General features: G+C 38.8%; 1 protein-coding gene across 1 annotated transcript in view; it reads left to right on the forward strand.

The window, feature by feature from the left end:
- Positions 1-13,344: 13,344 nt before the first annotated feature.
- The window catches only part of brinp3a.2 (bone morphogenetic protein/retinoic acid inducible neural-specific 3a, tandem duplicate 2), a 33,067-nt gene continuing 30,645 nt past the window's right edge, over positions 13,345-15,766 (forward strand). The window contains exon 1 of the mRNA XM_053322158.1: positions 13,345-13,592. Within this exon, the coding sequence (XP_053178133.1) occupies positions 13,372-13,592 (221 nt within the window). The 5' untranslated portion in view covers positions 13,345-13,371. The remainder of the gene's footprint in view (positions 13,593-15,766) is intronic.

Here is a 15,766-nt window from a genome sequence, read left to right on the forward strand (position 1 = left end):
ACACACACACACACACACACTAAAGAACATTCACAAGACTGCATTTACATCAAATGTGTAGTCAGTCACTAAAAGTAATGGACTCAATTTCATGTGTTTTACAAATTAAGTGCTGATTTTGTTATTAAAGCAGACACGCAGTTAACTAACTGTAACCATAACCAAAACCACTGACTATAACCAATAGTGTTACTCTAATGTTAAGATAATTATTGTTAGGACAAATTACAGTTAATGTCGCCTTAAAATTTCATTCAAGGTCTTAACATGGAAAACAGAGTACTGACTCCAATGTTTAAGGTAATTGAACACTGTTGCGATGTGACTGACCAATAATAATAATAGGGCATTGTCTTGTCTCGTTTTCAAAATCATTAATTAATTATTAAAATAAACAAAAGGGTTTTTGTTCTTTTCTCAAAGGAGTAACACAAGTAATTAAAGGGGGAATCCAACAATTTAGTATTGCACAAGGAAAGGGGGGAGGAAAGAAGGAAGGAGGGAGTAAGGTAGGGGAAGGAAAGAAAGAGAGAAGGAGGGAGGAAGGAAGGACAGGCGGTAGGAAGGAAGGGAGGAAAGAAGGAACAGTCAAAACAGACGGGGTTAATTTGACCCGGAAGGACGACGCAAAGGTTAAAGGTGAGGGGCGGATTTAAACAATGGTCAAAACCGACGTGAACAGGTGGACAAAGTATTGACTTTTTGACTTTTCACAAACATGAAATATATTGTGAACTCACAGGCTAACATTAGTTGAGCATAGCAACGAACACCAGCTGTAACAAATAAGACCAGCTGACTATCACACATCAGTATTAAACAACTTAAACCAACTCTGCGGTAAAGAAAATAACTCCATGCTGTCTGTATCACCTCAACAACCCTGCACCCGCTTAGCGTGTTGAACAGCGAGCTAACACTGCAGCAGAGAGGCTGCTCTCCTCTGCTGGAGACATGACATCAATAACAACACAATGAAGCGCTTCAGTTTGTTATTCTCATACAGCAAGGAGACTGTAAGATGCTTTCTAATTAATTCATATATTAATTAACTTTTTAAAAATAAAAAGGCCACTGATCATTTATCTTAATTGTCAGTTAAGTTTCATACAGTATTGCAGTGGAATAAGGACACTAGTGCATAGTTTGGCAAACACTATTGTTGAGCAAAGTAGTTGAAAATGTTGCTCTCTTTACTGTTCATTTAGTTTAGAATCTGTTCAGAGTTGAGAATCTAGTCTAAATCAAATTGGAATCAAATTTATCATGCAGGATTTCAGTTATACATTTGTAGTCTCTAAACTGACACCACTCAAGCAATATCATGAGTCATTTTTTTCAGACTTGTTAAAGCTCCCTCTTGAGACTCATTATATAATTACTTCCAAAAGCTAGGTAGGTCCACCTATGACCAGTGAACTCATCTTCAGGTGTAAAATTTGTGAAATGCCCCTTTAAATAAAAGTGAAAAGTAACTTCCATAGGTGCCATCATTTTAGAAAAAAAAAAAGCAAATATACTTCACATCTCCTGAGCACTGATTTTTCAGAAAGTATCCACTTTGAAGTTATGAATACCACACTGGACAGCAATTCAGATGGCTCCTTTCATAAACACTGTAAACACAACAGCACCTGAAGGCAGCTTCAAACAGGGCGGCATACAATCTGCTGCTTGAAAACACTGTGCACTTTCTACATCCCTCAGACTACCTTTCCTAAAGTGAAAGTAGAAAGACGGGTCAAAAAAAAAAAAATCTTAACTCTTCTCCATTTGTGGGTATTCAGGAAGTTAGTGTAGCAATAGAACACTCTGGCAAAAAATAAATAAATAGCCAGCCAAGAGTGAGAAAGAAAACCATCCCTTTAATTTAGAGCAACCTTTGTCCCTGTTTGTACAAGGCTACCAGCAGAGGAGGTCTATTTGTGTTTTACTGTGATTTATAGAAGCTTCACCTCGCTCTGTATGTTCTCAGCCACCCAGTGATATGCAGCCATATAAAACTGTGCAAGTGAGAAGTTTACTGTCTTGGTAGCAATCATTAAGGTGACTTTTCTCCTGTTTGCTTTCAGCTTGAGTTTTTTATGTACAGGACCTTAAAATGATTTACTGTAATTCCCTTGCAGATAAAGAATGGCACGCTTAGTTTTAACTCGCTACACATGTACACACGTATAGATATTGAGAGAGATTACCAGCTGAGTAATTGATTGAATCTACCTTAATAATTAATCAGACTCACATGTATGATATACTATCTGACAGCCACACACACACACACACACACACACACACACACACACACACACACACACACACACACACACACACTGTCTGCCTGTATTAACATAATTACAATGACAGTCAAAACTCAAAAATCAAGGTCTGTTATGATTTGATTTTAAGGAGCATGAACAGATTTTGAATTTTTTGTTGTGTTTTGGGGGTTTTTTGATGGAAGGATCCTTGCATAATGATGCAGGGTTTTTTTATGTCAGTGTGTGAGGCGACTGGGCTCACTGCTATCCATCTTCCATAATGAATTGTCACTGTATTAAAAGAGGAGGGGTTGTTGTGTTTGTTATCAGTTCATTGCTTCGTCCAGCCAAAGTCTCTTCTTTCTTTTGTGAGAGAGAAGATTTGTCGGCCTGAGCTGTTTCCATTCTGGCCTTGAAGATATCTGATATTGAGTTTCTTAATATGCCACTGTATGATTTTTTTTTTTTTTTGTGCAAGAAAGATGGCATTGGATTTTACAAAGATATGCTTCTTAATCAGAAGTACATACTATAACCAATGCTAACAATATGATGCATTTGTGACATAGGCCTATAGCTATTTATCTTATCCACTGTAGCTGCCTTTAGCTCATCTATGAAGACTATTGAAATCATGTAATTGGATTTGTAACAGTAGCAACTATTGTAAAAGCAGACAACTCATTTAGCACATAACCTTCAATCCCTCCTTTAGAAAGATTCAGTTTCTATAGTCTCCTTGTTCCTTGTTCCGAACATTTCAAGATTGATCAACATGTATAGTAGTCGACATCATTAGAGCAGCAGTAAACAACATATAAATATGTATTTATGTATGTTGTGTGACTTCACTCAAACTAATTTGCATACAAAGAGGATTACTGGAGATTAAAAAATGCAGCTCAATGCAAAACACTAGTTTAAGTCAAACTTTACAACGATAAAAGCTTGAAGTGCATGAAAGGGTTCATCTAGTGTTCACTTGAAGACCATTGTAGGAGCCATGTATTTGGTTGATAGTGGGGGAATGGTAAAGGCTGGCTGGGCACAGGTTTATTGAAGGTCATGCGAGTCAACACTGGTGCGCTGATGGTGAAAGGCAAAACGTTTTGTGATGGTGCTCAGGAGCAAAAGGGCTATTTTTTTAGCAGAAAGTGCACACTAAGAAAATAAATTTATAATTTCATCAACTGGAAAAGACTGAATAGCCTTCGTTAATTGTGTACTCTTCTGAACAATCAGCGCCATTATCAGCCAGTAGTGGCTAAAGTTTAGGGCATAGTCACTAAAACCATAGAGCAATTTTTTTAACCCTCCTGTTGTCCTCAGGTCAAGGAAGGACAGGAGGAAGGAAGGGAGGAAAGAAGGAAGGATGGAATGAAAGAAGGAAGTAAGGAAGGCAATAAAGCAGGAAGGGAGGAGGAAGGAAGGAAAGGAGTAAGGAGGGAGGGAGGAATGAAGGAAGAAAAGGAGTAAGGAAGGAAGGAAAGATGGAAGGAGGAATGAAGGAAGGAAAGGAGGAAGGAAGGAAGGAAGGGAGGAGGAAGGAAGGAAAGAAAGAAGGAACAGTCAAAAGAGATGTGGTCAATTTGACCCGGGAGGACAACAGGAGGGTTAAGACATCTTTCTTGGGTGTGTAATTGTGTAATGGAGATTTAAGGTTTTTGTTTGGGAACCGTCCGCCATTAAGTTAGCTCAACAACATCTTCTGGAGGCTCACAAGTTAATTTAGGAATCAACAGAGTACCGAAAAACACACCCTCACATACCTACACACTTTCATCTGATCTTCTCCACAGCAGGCCAACACTGCCGTTTCTTGTATTATGCTTTGAGTCTTCATATCTGGTGCTTATATATGCATGTTTGCATATCTTTTTTTATGTGTATATTCATGATAGTGCGTTTGTGTCCATGTAGCGCTAATATACTGACATTTTTTTCCTCTTTGATGTTTCCTTCCCAAGACACCATGGGAACTCATTCTCTGTATTTGTTTAAGACAGCCGGATGAGTGCAACTGGCAGTCATATTATAACTTCACAAAGGCTGTGTTTTACCCCCGGCACTGGTATGAGAGGTATTGTTGACAGTTGTAGGAGGGAAGATAACTGGGTTAATTAGGGCCAAAAATCTCATTAGTCAGCACGGAGGGGAAGATGTAAAGTTTATCAGTTCCTGTTTCCCTACTTTGATGATGGTTTGGGGGTTGGCTCGCAGACAAGTTACAAAGTGGATCCTGTTGAAGAAATTCTAATGAAATGTTTTAATCAAACCCCCCCCTACCACCACCACAAATTGTGCACCTCCCCTACATCACTTTCTCTGAGATCGCTTTCCTTCAAATGTGTTCAAAGTGTGAGATTACACACAAAGAGACTCATTTCAATTTGCATACTTGCAGTGCCAACACAGAGGATCTGCTGTGGTGAGTGTTCCAATCATGGTTATGGACAAATATTGTTGGAAAGGACACACACATGCATGCATACATACATCCACACACACACACAAATCTCTGGTAGGTGACCGTTACAGCTTTGGCATACCACAATAAACAAGCAGATGTTTAGAGGCTGAATGCTCCGTTTTGTCCTAGTCTCAAATGAAAACGGCTGCTGAAATTCTCCAGAAAGATTAGGCTTGGGAGTTCCCATATCTCATCAGGTTTACTGTATCTTCCAAAAGGTGAGAGTCAAGCTCTAACATTGGAGTCAGTAGCCAGGCCTATATCTCTAGAGGAAACATGTAATTTTGGCAGTCACACAAAGTTATAGGACATGTCGCTGTACAGCCTGAAAGACGTGCTCCGAAATTTTTGTGAAGACAGATAAATTCATTCATCACAAATCTAGCGGACTGATGGGAAAGGCCAATAAATGAGCTTGTTTCGGATGCTCTCTTTAGTAAAATCAATTGAGATATTAACTTGAAGTGGCAACACTGGCAATTTACTTAATTTAACTCAAGGAGCCTGTGAGTCAATCACATCATTTCGAACAAGCTCAAGACTATCTGCAATCATGGTTTCTATGAAATCATAACATTGCAATAATAAATGACAGATTTGCAAACATTATATTTTTTTCTAAAGTCTGCATGTGCCTATTTTATGTCCCATTCTTTCTTGATTAAAAAACAAACAGTATAGTCATTTAACACAGGTTCCAAATAGCTGGAGGACATGCCAAGCCGACACTGTGCACGTCATTCCTTAATGTAACCACCAGTAGTCTTTGTGATGAAAAATGTCTTCACTGTCTTATCGTTTCATTGACTTTTTTTAACATCTTGCCTCAGGGAAGAATATTTTTTTACATTTAGATACAAGTAAGTTATGAGTGTGTCGTTCTTTTTGCTTGACTGGTGGTGCACTAACATAGGTTTCCTGTTTTTCAATCTGAAGTTATGTTTTCACTGTGGAAAGTAGTTTTTGTTCTTTTCTCAAAGGAGTAACACAATAATCTAAAGAACAAAGAACAGAGATACATTTCATGATTGTGTGATTCATCTACGAGGAATCTGAATCCACACATTCTCCTTTCAAATCCTTTTAAATGCCTAATTGGACCTGTTGTGGATGAGCTTTCAAGAATTTAAGTATTAAAACAGACAAATGACTGACTGACATGACAACAATAAAATAAACTAATGCTCCTGTTGTCTTTGAGTCAAGGAAGGAAGGGAGGAAGAAGAAAGGAAAGGAGGGAGGAAGAAGAAAGGAAAGGAGGGAGGAAGAAGAAAGGAAAGGAGGAAGGAAGGGAGGAAGGGCAGAAGGAAGGAAAGGAGGGAGGAAGGAAGGAAGGAAGGAAGGAAGGAAAGAAGGGAGGAATGAGGAAGGGAACGAAGAAAGGAAGGAAGGAAAGGCGGGAGGAAGGAAAGAAGGAAAAGAAGGAAGGAAGGACGAAGGGAAGAAGGAAGGAAGGACGGAAGAAGGAAGGAAGGTAGGAGGGAGGGAGAAAGGAAAAGAGGAAGGGAGGAAGGAAAGAAAGAAGGAAGGGAGGAAAGAAAGAGAGAAGGAGGGAGGGAGTACAGATGGAAGGAAGGAAGGAAGGAAGGAACAGTCAAAACAGACATGAGGACGACACGAAGGCTAAACATTTTGCCACATAGATTAGATGTATGCTGTTAGATATTTGCTGCTGAAAGATTAGATGAACAAATAAATCATTGGACTAATCTACAATGCAGGAAGTAGTGTGGCCTTTATGTAGAAAAGTTGAAAGTAAGGTTGTGGAGTTTTGGGTGGTGGATGGGTGTGTAAAGTACTAAAGTTCTAATACAGGTCAATTGTATTTGTCGGATTCTGGTGTCAGGAGATAAAAACAAAACTTTTTAATCTCTTTTTTAAAACTGCAACAACATTTTTTCCTAGTTGATCATATCATCTTAAAATGTAGGTTTTTAATGCTTAAAATCATTGTTCTTGAACATTATCTGCAGTTTTTTATTTTTTTTGCAAAATCATCCAATAGAGAGGATCTTTTCTAGTGATAGTGTTGGTTAAATGACTGTGAATGATTTCTACAGTGCTCTTTGCAAGTAGAAAGATGAGTCCAAAATCTCCCTTTTATCCAATCCTACCAGGCTAGCATTACTAATTGTTCGGATTTAGTAAAAAAAAAACATGTTTCAAATCACTCTGAGAGAACTTGAATTTCAGGTTTTAGTTCTAGTGAATGGCATCCGTCATCAGCCTTTTATCTGCAGAGCCTTTTGGTCAAGTAATAACAAGATATTAAACCTGAGTTAAATTATAATGGGAGTCATCATAGAATACTTGAAGCATTTTTGCAGCTGACATATTTGATATTCAGTGGTGCTTACTGAATATAGCTCACCATTATGATGGGCAGTGGGTGTAAAAACGCTGTAGAATTTGATCCACAATTGGCAGTACTTCACTCAAACGGCCATTTGTTTAACACCCTCCTTTCTCTATCAGACGGGCAGAACAAAAAAAAAAAAAAAAAGACTTACAAACTGATATTTCTTCCCTGCAGAAATAAACACAACCTTGTCATAAATGTCATTTAGAAGATATATTGCAATCCCTGTGCTTTCTTTCTACTCAAAGAAACTTTATTGGTGATCTTGTGAAAATTTGTTGGGCAGTTGTTTTTCTTTTTTATAGATATGGAAGATAAATTGAGCATCATATGACAAGGCTGAGGTGATTTTGCATGGGGGCACATGCTGACTGTCAATTCTACCAAAGAGCCATTTATAATCCTTGAGGACTCCATAACGGATGTTTTTAAAAACAGGACAGAGTGCTTATGAAAGCCCATATAGTTTTTAATTGAACTAAATTGCAATTACCTTGGTGCTATGAGAGTAATATTCATAACCCACAAAAACTGATGAGTCACTCACATGCAAAATCTGCATGAATAATTGGTAAAGGCTGTATTTGCTATATGATGTCATGTCATGTGTCTTTCATCAATATTATTCTTGGCATTTTCCTATTGAGGGAATCCAAGTCCTCATTACATTCTTGTGTGGGAAAATCTATCCCCCGAATCATTTGCACTCGCCTCACAATCCCTTTGAGAGGACCTCACAGGAACACACAGAGCTTTCATTTTATACAGAGGTTCCAAACAGCCCCAGGTTATTGCTGGCCCACGTTGTGCAAAATCATATTTGAGTGGATCCAGTGGAGCCCCGGTGCTTGCGTACTACTGGAATTGAAAATATCTTCCAGTTATATCACCCAACATTTGATTTGTTGTTTTGTAGATTATTTGAGGACTTCCTGCCTCAAGGAGAAACATTTGCTAACATTGTTCAATGAAAAGCAGTGTTTGTATAAGGTTGGAAAATGTGACATAATGCCCCTGTAAAGTGGGAATGGCATGTATCTGATATCATCCAGGCCACTGATAACAAAGGCTTAGTGGATGGCTTTGTTTGGGCGATAATGTGATTATAAGGCTGGCACAGACCTGTCTGAAAACAATGAATGTTTACAGACAGGACTGTCATAGCAAGTGTGTCAGAAAAAAAGGAGGATATGAGTCAAAAGTGGGATTTAGATATATTTGAGAATTCAGAGTAGGAAGAGAGTGGGTTGTAAGTGAGAGACAGCAAACCAAAGACAAGATAGAGGAAGGAAAAGAGAGCAAACGAGCAACACAGAGTAAAGAGAGCCCAATGTTCTCCTTCCCTGCTTCCCTGCTTCCCTGCTTTCCTGCATCAGCTTTTTGGACAGTTGCCTGTTGGACAATTGGATTAAAGGGCCTTTTAATATGACCTCTGTGCTCTATTCTGATATTAACACGCTACACACTCCCCTCTGAGCAAGGTCACTCTATACACAACATGCCCCTTGTTTCACCTATAATATTTAGTCTAAGTAGAGGCTAAAGGTTTTTGATTCAGCTAAAAAAAAAAAAAGAAGTTGCAATTGTAGCTATTTTGGAGCCAGTTTTATTACAGCATACACACATTGTCATGCTTGTCTTACACAATCATACAGAAATTCACTGTTAAACCTCCCACTATATGATCTTACGCCGTCATTTTAGTGTCACATTTTTGTCAAATCATGCAACAAAGAGCCCATCCGTTTGCTGTGTAGCTGTTCACAGTTAAAGGAATACACGGAAAAAAAGTGGAATGCTCAAGAAGCTGGAACAGAGAAGTTAGCAGGAGAAGCAAGAAGAGAAAAGCTGAGAAGACAGACATCTCTCTTGTGTCAGTACCAATAAAGTATTCAGCACTGCTGGAAGGAGAACGGAAATTGCTAAAGGACTCGTTCACAGTTTAACAGCATCAACAACAAAGGAAGTTAAAAGAGAATCAGGGAGAATTTGCTCCGTTTCAGTGTTGGGTTACTTTATTCCTGCCCCTATTTGGCTGTTAGTGGCAGTGCTATGCAGAACTGTGTCACATTTATGCCTTCCTCCTGCTTCATGCCACACATAAGATCAAATGTAATGTGTAAACAACAAAGACTTGAGACTGGAGACTTGGACATGATGCAGACTTAAGGTACAGACACATATTGGAGTTATAAATCCATATATATGTGTGTGATTTGGTGTAATGACTGTCTAAACCAACTTGGACTGAGTCGGTCACACTATGGGCCAGCTGGTGTTGACAGCGTACGTACAATGTTATAATTAGTACAATCTCTGTCCACTCCTATTAGATTATTTTAAAGGTGTGATCCTTACAACTGGGATCAGGACTAAAAAGCAATTAGTGCTATGAGTGAGAAGTAGAAACTCATTTAATCAGGTTGAAGGGAGGAATGACTGCTTAGCCAAAGTTCACCTCATTCTTAAGAAATGGTCTTTTCCAGCTTCTCATTGGCCACTCTCTGTTCAGTTTCTCATCTAAATCAAGCTTTTCTCCCCCTTTGTTTCTTGCATTTTTACTAATGCAGCCATAGACTGTATAAAAGAAATGGACGTAACATCCGTGACATCACAAATTGTTTTTTAGACTGCTGCTCGGAAGCCAATAGTTTTGAATCTAGGCAGCGCCATCTTGAAAATTTCAGGTGCATGCCGGGAAAAATAAAAACACGGATTCTACTTATATGGTCATGAGGCGGGGCCATGTGGGCTCAAGTGAGAAGTTGGTGAATTCTTTCCATTGACTTGTATTGAGACGGAAGTCCTTTTGACACCAAAACGGTCGCCCCCTGGTGGCATTTTGATAGAATGCAGTTCTAAGTTACTTCCTTGTTGGCTTCATTTCAGAGGACCCGAACTCCCCGCCTGAATGCAACACACTGTTTTTGATGTGTGCCCATTTGTGTTTTGCTATAATAACAAGTGATTTGGGGGGGGGGGGGGGGGGTTTGGATACCAAATCCAAATCATATTATACCTACCTCCAAAGTATCATCTGCTGCTTTCAGCCTCTCAGGAATAAATTATTGTGGATGTTTATTAGGATTTTTGACCTGATTTGGACTTTACTTGATACTTGCTGCACTAATGATTTGATTTAATACGAGACTTGACAGCCAAAAATATTGAATCTCTAGTCAAACTTGACACTCAAATGTTTTGTTTTCACCATGAAAAAACAAAAACAAAAAACACTACAGAACTTTGAAAGGAAAATATTCTAAAAATACTTGAAAGACTTGCAATTAGCTAACTTGTGACTTGACTTAAGGCTTGTACTGACAGACTGGATATTTAACTTGTGTTTGCTCCAAAGTACTTAAAAACAGCAGTAAATATGCAAGTGTCAGCTCAAGAAATAGATGCTGAGAAAAAACTAAACTAAACAGAGAAACAAAAAAACAGAAAATCAAAGTGAGAACATATAAAATGCCCTTATTGGCAAGATAATCCATTTTTTTAATTAATAGCACACTAACCCATAAAGATATGCATGGACACATTCTCCCACACACACTGGGGTCAAATAGGCAGAGTCAGAGGAGAGATGACAGCAATGTCAGACTGAAATCAATTTCCAAATTGCCAGCTCATCTTATTAAAACCGCAAAATTGAACTCCTCCTGCATGCTTAACTTCCAATAATTAACCCTTATCTCTGTCTCTTGCGTAATAGTTTCGAATATCACCGATTAAATCTGTTTTTGGTCTTTCTATCCGCCCCCAGCTGTTGTGTGTTCTTCCCATGCTGTCTGCTGTGTTGTCCGAGAGCAGTGATTTTTGAAACTCACACACATGCGATCACACACCCACCCACCCACACACACACACACACACACACACACACACACATACACACACACACACACGGTCATATGGCTGAGTTAACTTGACAGATTGTCATCAGAATACTGTAATGGGACTCAAATCCCCCTACACCTCAACGCGCACACACACACACACACACACACATACACACAAATGCACAGCACGACGGTGTGCCACTGCGGGGGAAATGATTGACAAAGCTTGAGATGGTAATACAGACTAATGTGAGCCCTGGACAACAGTCTGAACAGCAGGTAGTCTGATAAAAACACAGAAACTAAGACTTTATTTCAGGAACAAAAGTGTGTCTGTGTGTGTGTGTGTGTGTGTGTTTGAGGGCTTGTCTTCATTGATTTGCATTTGAGTATAACTTATAATAGATCTGCCATGGTGTGAAACAAGTGTTATAGTATGATAAGTATAATTTAGAAAACAGCAGCATAGCAATTATTGCTGAAGTTAAAGGGATGAATTCACAATTAGAATCGTAACTTCTACCAGTTCAAAGCATGTGTACTACAGTATGTGGAAAACTTTTTACCTCTGAATATTTATTTAAATTACAGAAACTTTTTCTCTTTTTACCCAAAATGAAATTCTTGTGTCGTGTGAAAATCCCAACTCTCAGGGAGCGATGAGTCCAAATGAAATACTGTTTTTAAAAAGGAGACCAAATGGTTATCTCCTTCTCTTTTTAAAAGAAAAAATGCCAGCAAATCACAGTCCATTTAACCAATAAGAGAGTTGAAAACCAATTTCAGTGTCAACATTTATATGGTTTTTCATTATTACTCAATCTGTCAGTTATTTTCTTACAAATCATCACTAAATTACAACATGCATAACTCTAGGAGAAAAAAGTCCACTAAAAGAGTTATTTAATGGTGTAAAATCACTATTTCTTGTGATGTTTAATTTTAGAGAATGACCACTAACAGTATTTCTTGTTTTTGATTAAATTGAATTGAAGGTGGACAAATGTTGACAGTTCTTATTGGAGTCATCCTGCTGTCAGTAGTTTGTATTAGTTCATATTGTAGCATCCCTGGTGTGGAAGCCTCCCATCATGCACCCACGCATCAAACTCATGGACGTACGTTTGTTGCCTGACTTGTTTTTATTCTGTTCTGTGTGTGTTCAGCATGCTTTTACACATACACAAGATACAATTAATTCCCACATTTGGTTAATTTGTGTGCAGGAATATGTCTTTTATCCCAAGTGTAATTAATATTTTAAACCCTTGCAAATGATCAATATGTATACAGTACAGGAATTGTTATGCACTTGTATTTCTACTGTATACCTTACATATTTTATGTAATTTATGGATTCAATGGTGTTTGTCATTTCTGTATACTGTGTGTCTGTTATTGGTGATCCAAAGACAATCTCCCATCATTGTGAACAATAAAATGTAGATCTGATCTATTCTATTCTATTCTATTCTATTCTATTCCATTCTATTCTATTCTATTCTATTCTATTCTATTCTATTCTATTCTATTCTATTCCATTCCATTCCATTCCATTCCATTCCATTCCATTCCATTCCATTCTATTCTATTCTATTCTATTCTATTCTATTCTATTCTATTCTATTCCATTCCATTCCATTCCATTCCATTCCATTCCATTCCATTCCATTCCATTCCATTCCATTCCATTCTATTCTATTCTATTCTATATAGACAGAGAGCCAGCACAACAGACCAGCCTTTCTCCCCAGAACACAAAGTGCATTGCACCTGTTGCAACTTATTAAGTATCAATATTTTTTTCAGACAAGAAAGTAACCATGTAGATTCCCAGTATGTGGTCAGTCTATCCAAATAACGGTGGTTTGCAGATCTGCTTTGGCATTTTGAGAGATGTGAGGAGCTGCTGGCGGGGTGAGACCAGCCGGTCATCTCAGACCTGCATTGTCATCCTGGGGGGAACATGATCTGATAACTGATCTGTGCAGCTCTTTGGTGATTCACCACTGGCTCTTAATTCTCAGCAGCATTTTGATATGATATAATTCCCTCTGGAAGATAATTGTTGGCCTCAAAGATGAAATGTAACACTTGTAGCTGTTGTGTTAGTTTGTCTGGATGTAAAGTGAAGCTTCTCATTTTTTACTGGACTGAATAACAGCTTTTCCTCTGGGGCTCTACATGTACAGATATCACCACATTTCAATAAATACAAATGTATGTAAATAAACAGATCAGTCTATATTAATTATAGTGTCCTGTGTGTTTGTGTTATTCTTCAGGTGCTCGGGGGGCGTTGAGGTGATGCAGGTCCCCCGGTCATCCCAGTGGAGGAGCCAGCTAACGAAGAGTGGCTTTGGCTGTTGAACCCCACCCAACCCCCCTACCACCACCACCACCACCACCCTCATCCCTCTCTCGCTCCCTCCATCTCTGATGGCTCTATGGGGCGTCATCAGCCTCAGCCTTCACTGCTGGGTGTGTTTGCGGTCGGCGGTAACAGCGTCAGCAGCAACAGCCAGCCTCCCAAATGACAAGCCTGGGGGCCCCCTGGACTGGCTCCTGTCTGATAAGGGGCCCTTCCACCACTCCCCTGAGTACATTGACTTTGTGGAGAAGAACCGCCAAGGCTTCTCCACCAGATACAAGATATACAGGTGAGTCACGGCTTCAGAACCAAAAGCTGATGGGTTGTACCAGCAGTTAAATCATGAATACACAGGTAAAACAGGAGAAAAATGAACAGTGCCTCTTAAAATAATAGTTTAAGAATCATTTTGGGATTTCTTGATAACAGTGAGAAGAAGATCAATATGTTTGTATGTTGATTATGGAGCTCCAGTCTGCAGCTAGTTAGCCTAAATTAGCATAAAGACTAGAAATGGGAAATGTCTTGGTCTGCTCCTGTTAAAACCAAACATCACCTCTAAAGCTCATTAATTAACAAGCTATATCTTATTAGTTAGAAATTATAACCTATCATTTTGCATTCCAGAATGAATTAGCATCATATTTACATGAGGTATTTACACATATGTTTGGCTATTATTCTAAATATAGCTAACACAGTCCTAAGACAGCAGTGTTAAAAACCACAGCAACAAAATGGCTGTCCATTGTGCAAATATTATCTGCTATAATTCACCAACATTACTTTCACTCTGTGTGGTCTTAGAGTTGGTTTGGGGGTAAAGATATAGAGGTTTTTCATACAGGATGTTGGAAGAAAGAACTCTATGTTTTTATTAATACCGCATATTGGCTGCAGGCATCACAACCTATTAGAGGTAAGCTGTTGCATATTTTGGGATGTGTAATAAGAGAAAATGTAGATTAGGCATAGTCAGTAATGTGAATCTGAAATTTCAGCAACCTCAAGCTCACCTAAAAATTGTACAAGTCCTTATTTGACCCTTAAAACACTGTAGGGAAAATCATACTGCTTGCAATGAAATATACTGCAGCTAAATCTGGTTAGGTTGAATTAAATGAAGGGAGTGAACTTTCATCTTTTTTTCGGTTGAATTATTCTGCAAACTGTACATCTGTTGTAATATGATGGTGGTTAAGGAACAAATTATGGTGGAGCACAAAGTCATTCCAAGGACATGTTATCCTTATAACATGTGATAAGGTTACTGTAACAGTTCTGCTGCAGCTGCACAGGATTTTTATTGCTAGCACATTTGCTTTTTTATTGTGACATCAAAATGAAGAATGGGTGAAACTGCAACATAACAACATTTCCAATATTATTGCACACAGTGGACAATACGGTTTATGAAAACCTTATTTCTGGCTGTCTGGTTGGCAGTAGAAGTGCATTATTTGCTCAGTGTTGTCATGCAGGGAAGGTTTCTCACAGATACCTGGCACATGCCTAGAAGGACTCATGATGTATTACACGCAGGCATGTTGATATCAGCCGGTTGCATATCACATTCTTCCACCTTCCAAACCCCTCAGGGAGCCACCTGATCAGATGGTCAACGTGAACATGTTGATGAGCACTGGGGGAAAATGACAATCTGTCATGGCAGTCACAGTGTCTGAGATATTGGCCTGTGATCAAATTAGTTATGATTTTGTCATGAATCATATCCATCGTCATTTAGGAGAATGTTGACCAGGCTCCTGGAAATAGACGGACAGGGTTCTTGACATCTACAGATCGCTGCAAGGATGCTTTATGGCTTCGGTGATCAGTTGCCGCATTAGAGCTTTTTAATATTTCCTTCTCTGGCAAAAGGCAGTGGTCTGTTGGAGCTGAGCTGCATGGGCGGCAAGATTAATAGTCTTATCATGTGGCCAAGTGATTAGTGAGCTCTTAGTACTTATTACTCTGCATTATCACAGAATCCCCTGGGAGGCTTCTGTCATCTGCAAGGTTGTGTTTGAGGCCCTCTAGATTACCACAATGCGGCAATGATTAATAGTGATGATATTAAAAGGAAAAACTAACCTAAAAAGTAAATAGCCTGTAAATCTTCCTAAATTGAATTCACTTGGATTCAGTCCCATTCAATTTCAGGAACGAATCTGATGAAGACAGGAGGAATACAGCTGTAGGTTAGCTTCTGTTTTTTTTTCTGTTTTGGCAAATAATAGCTCTCAGTGCCAGTGTTGGTGGGGTTGTTGGGGATGATTTTTGGAGCTCATAGCTGGAAATGGCGCTAAAAAAATCAGTAGGGGTTGTTAAAGAAAATTGGCACACTGCAGTAGTCTCCAAACTGCCAAACTTTCCAGCTATGTTACTACTGATTAACAGACAACCTTAAATTTCCATATCAAACCCAAACCTATCTGTACCAACAAGATGGGAGTGTGATGT

The sequence above is a fragment of the Scomber japonicus genome, chromosome 7 (genome assembly GCF_027409825.1).
Source record: "Scomber japonicus isolate fScoJap1 chromosome 7, fScoJap1.pri, whole genome shotgun sequence".
NCBI classification, from domain to species: Eukaryota; Metazoa; Chordata; class Actinopteri; order Scombriformes; family Scombridae; genus Scomber; species Scomber japonicus.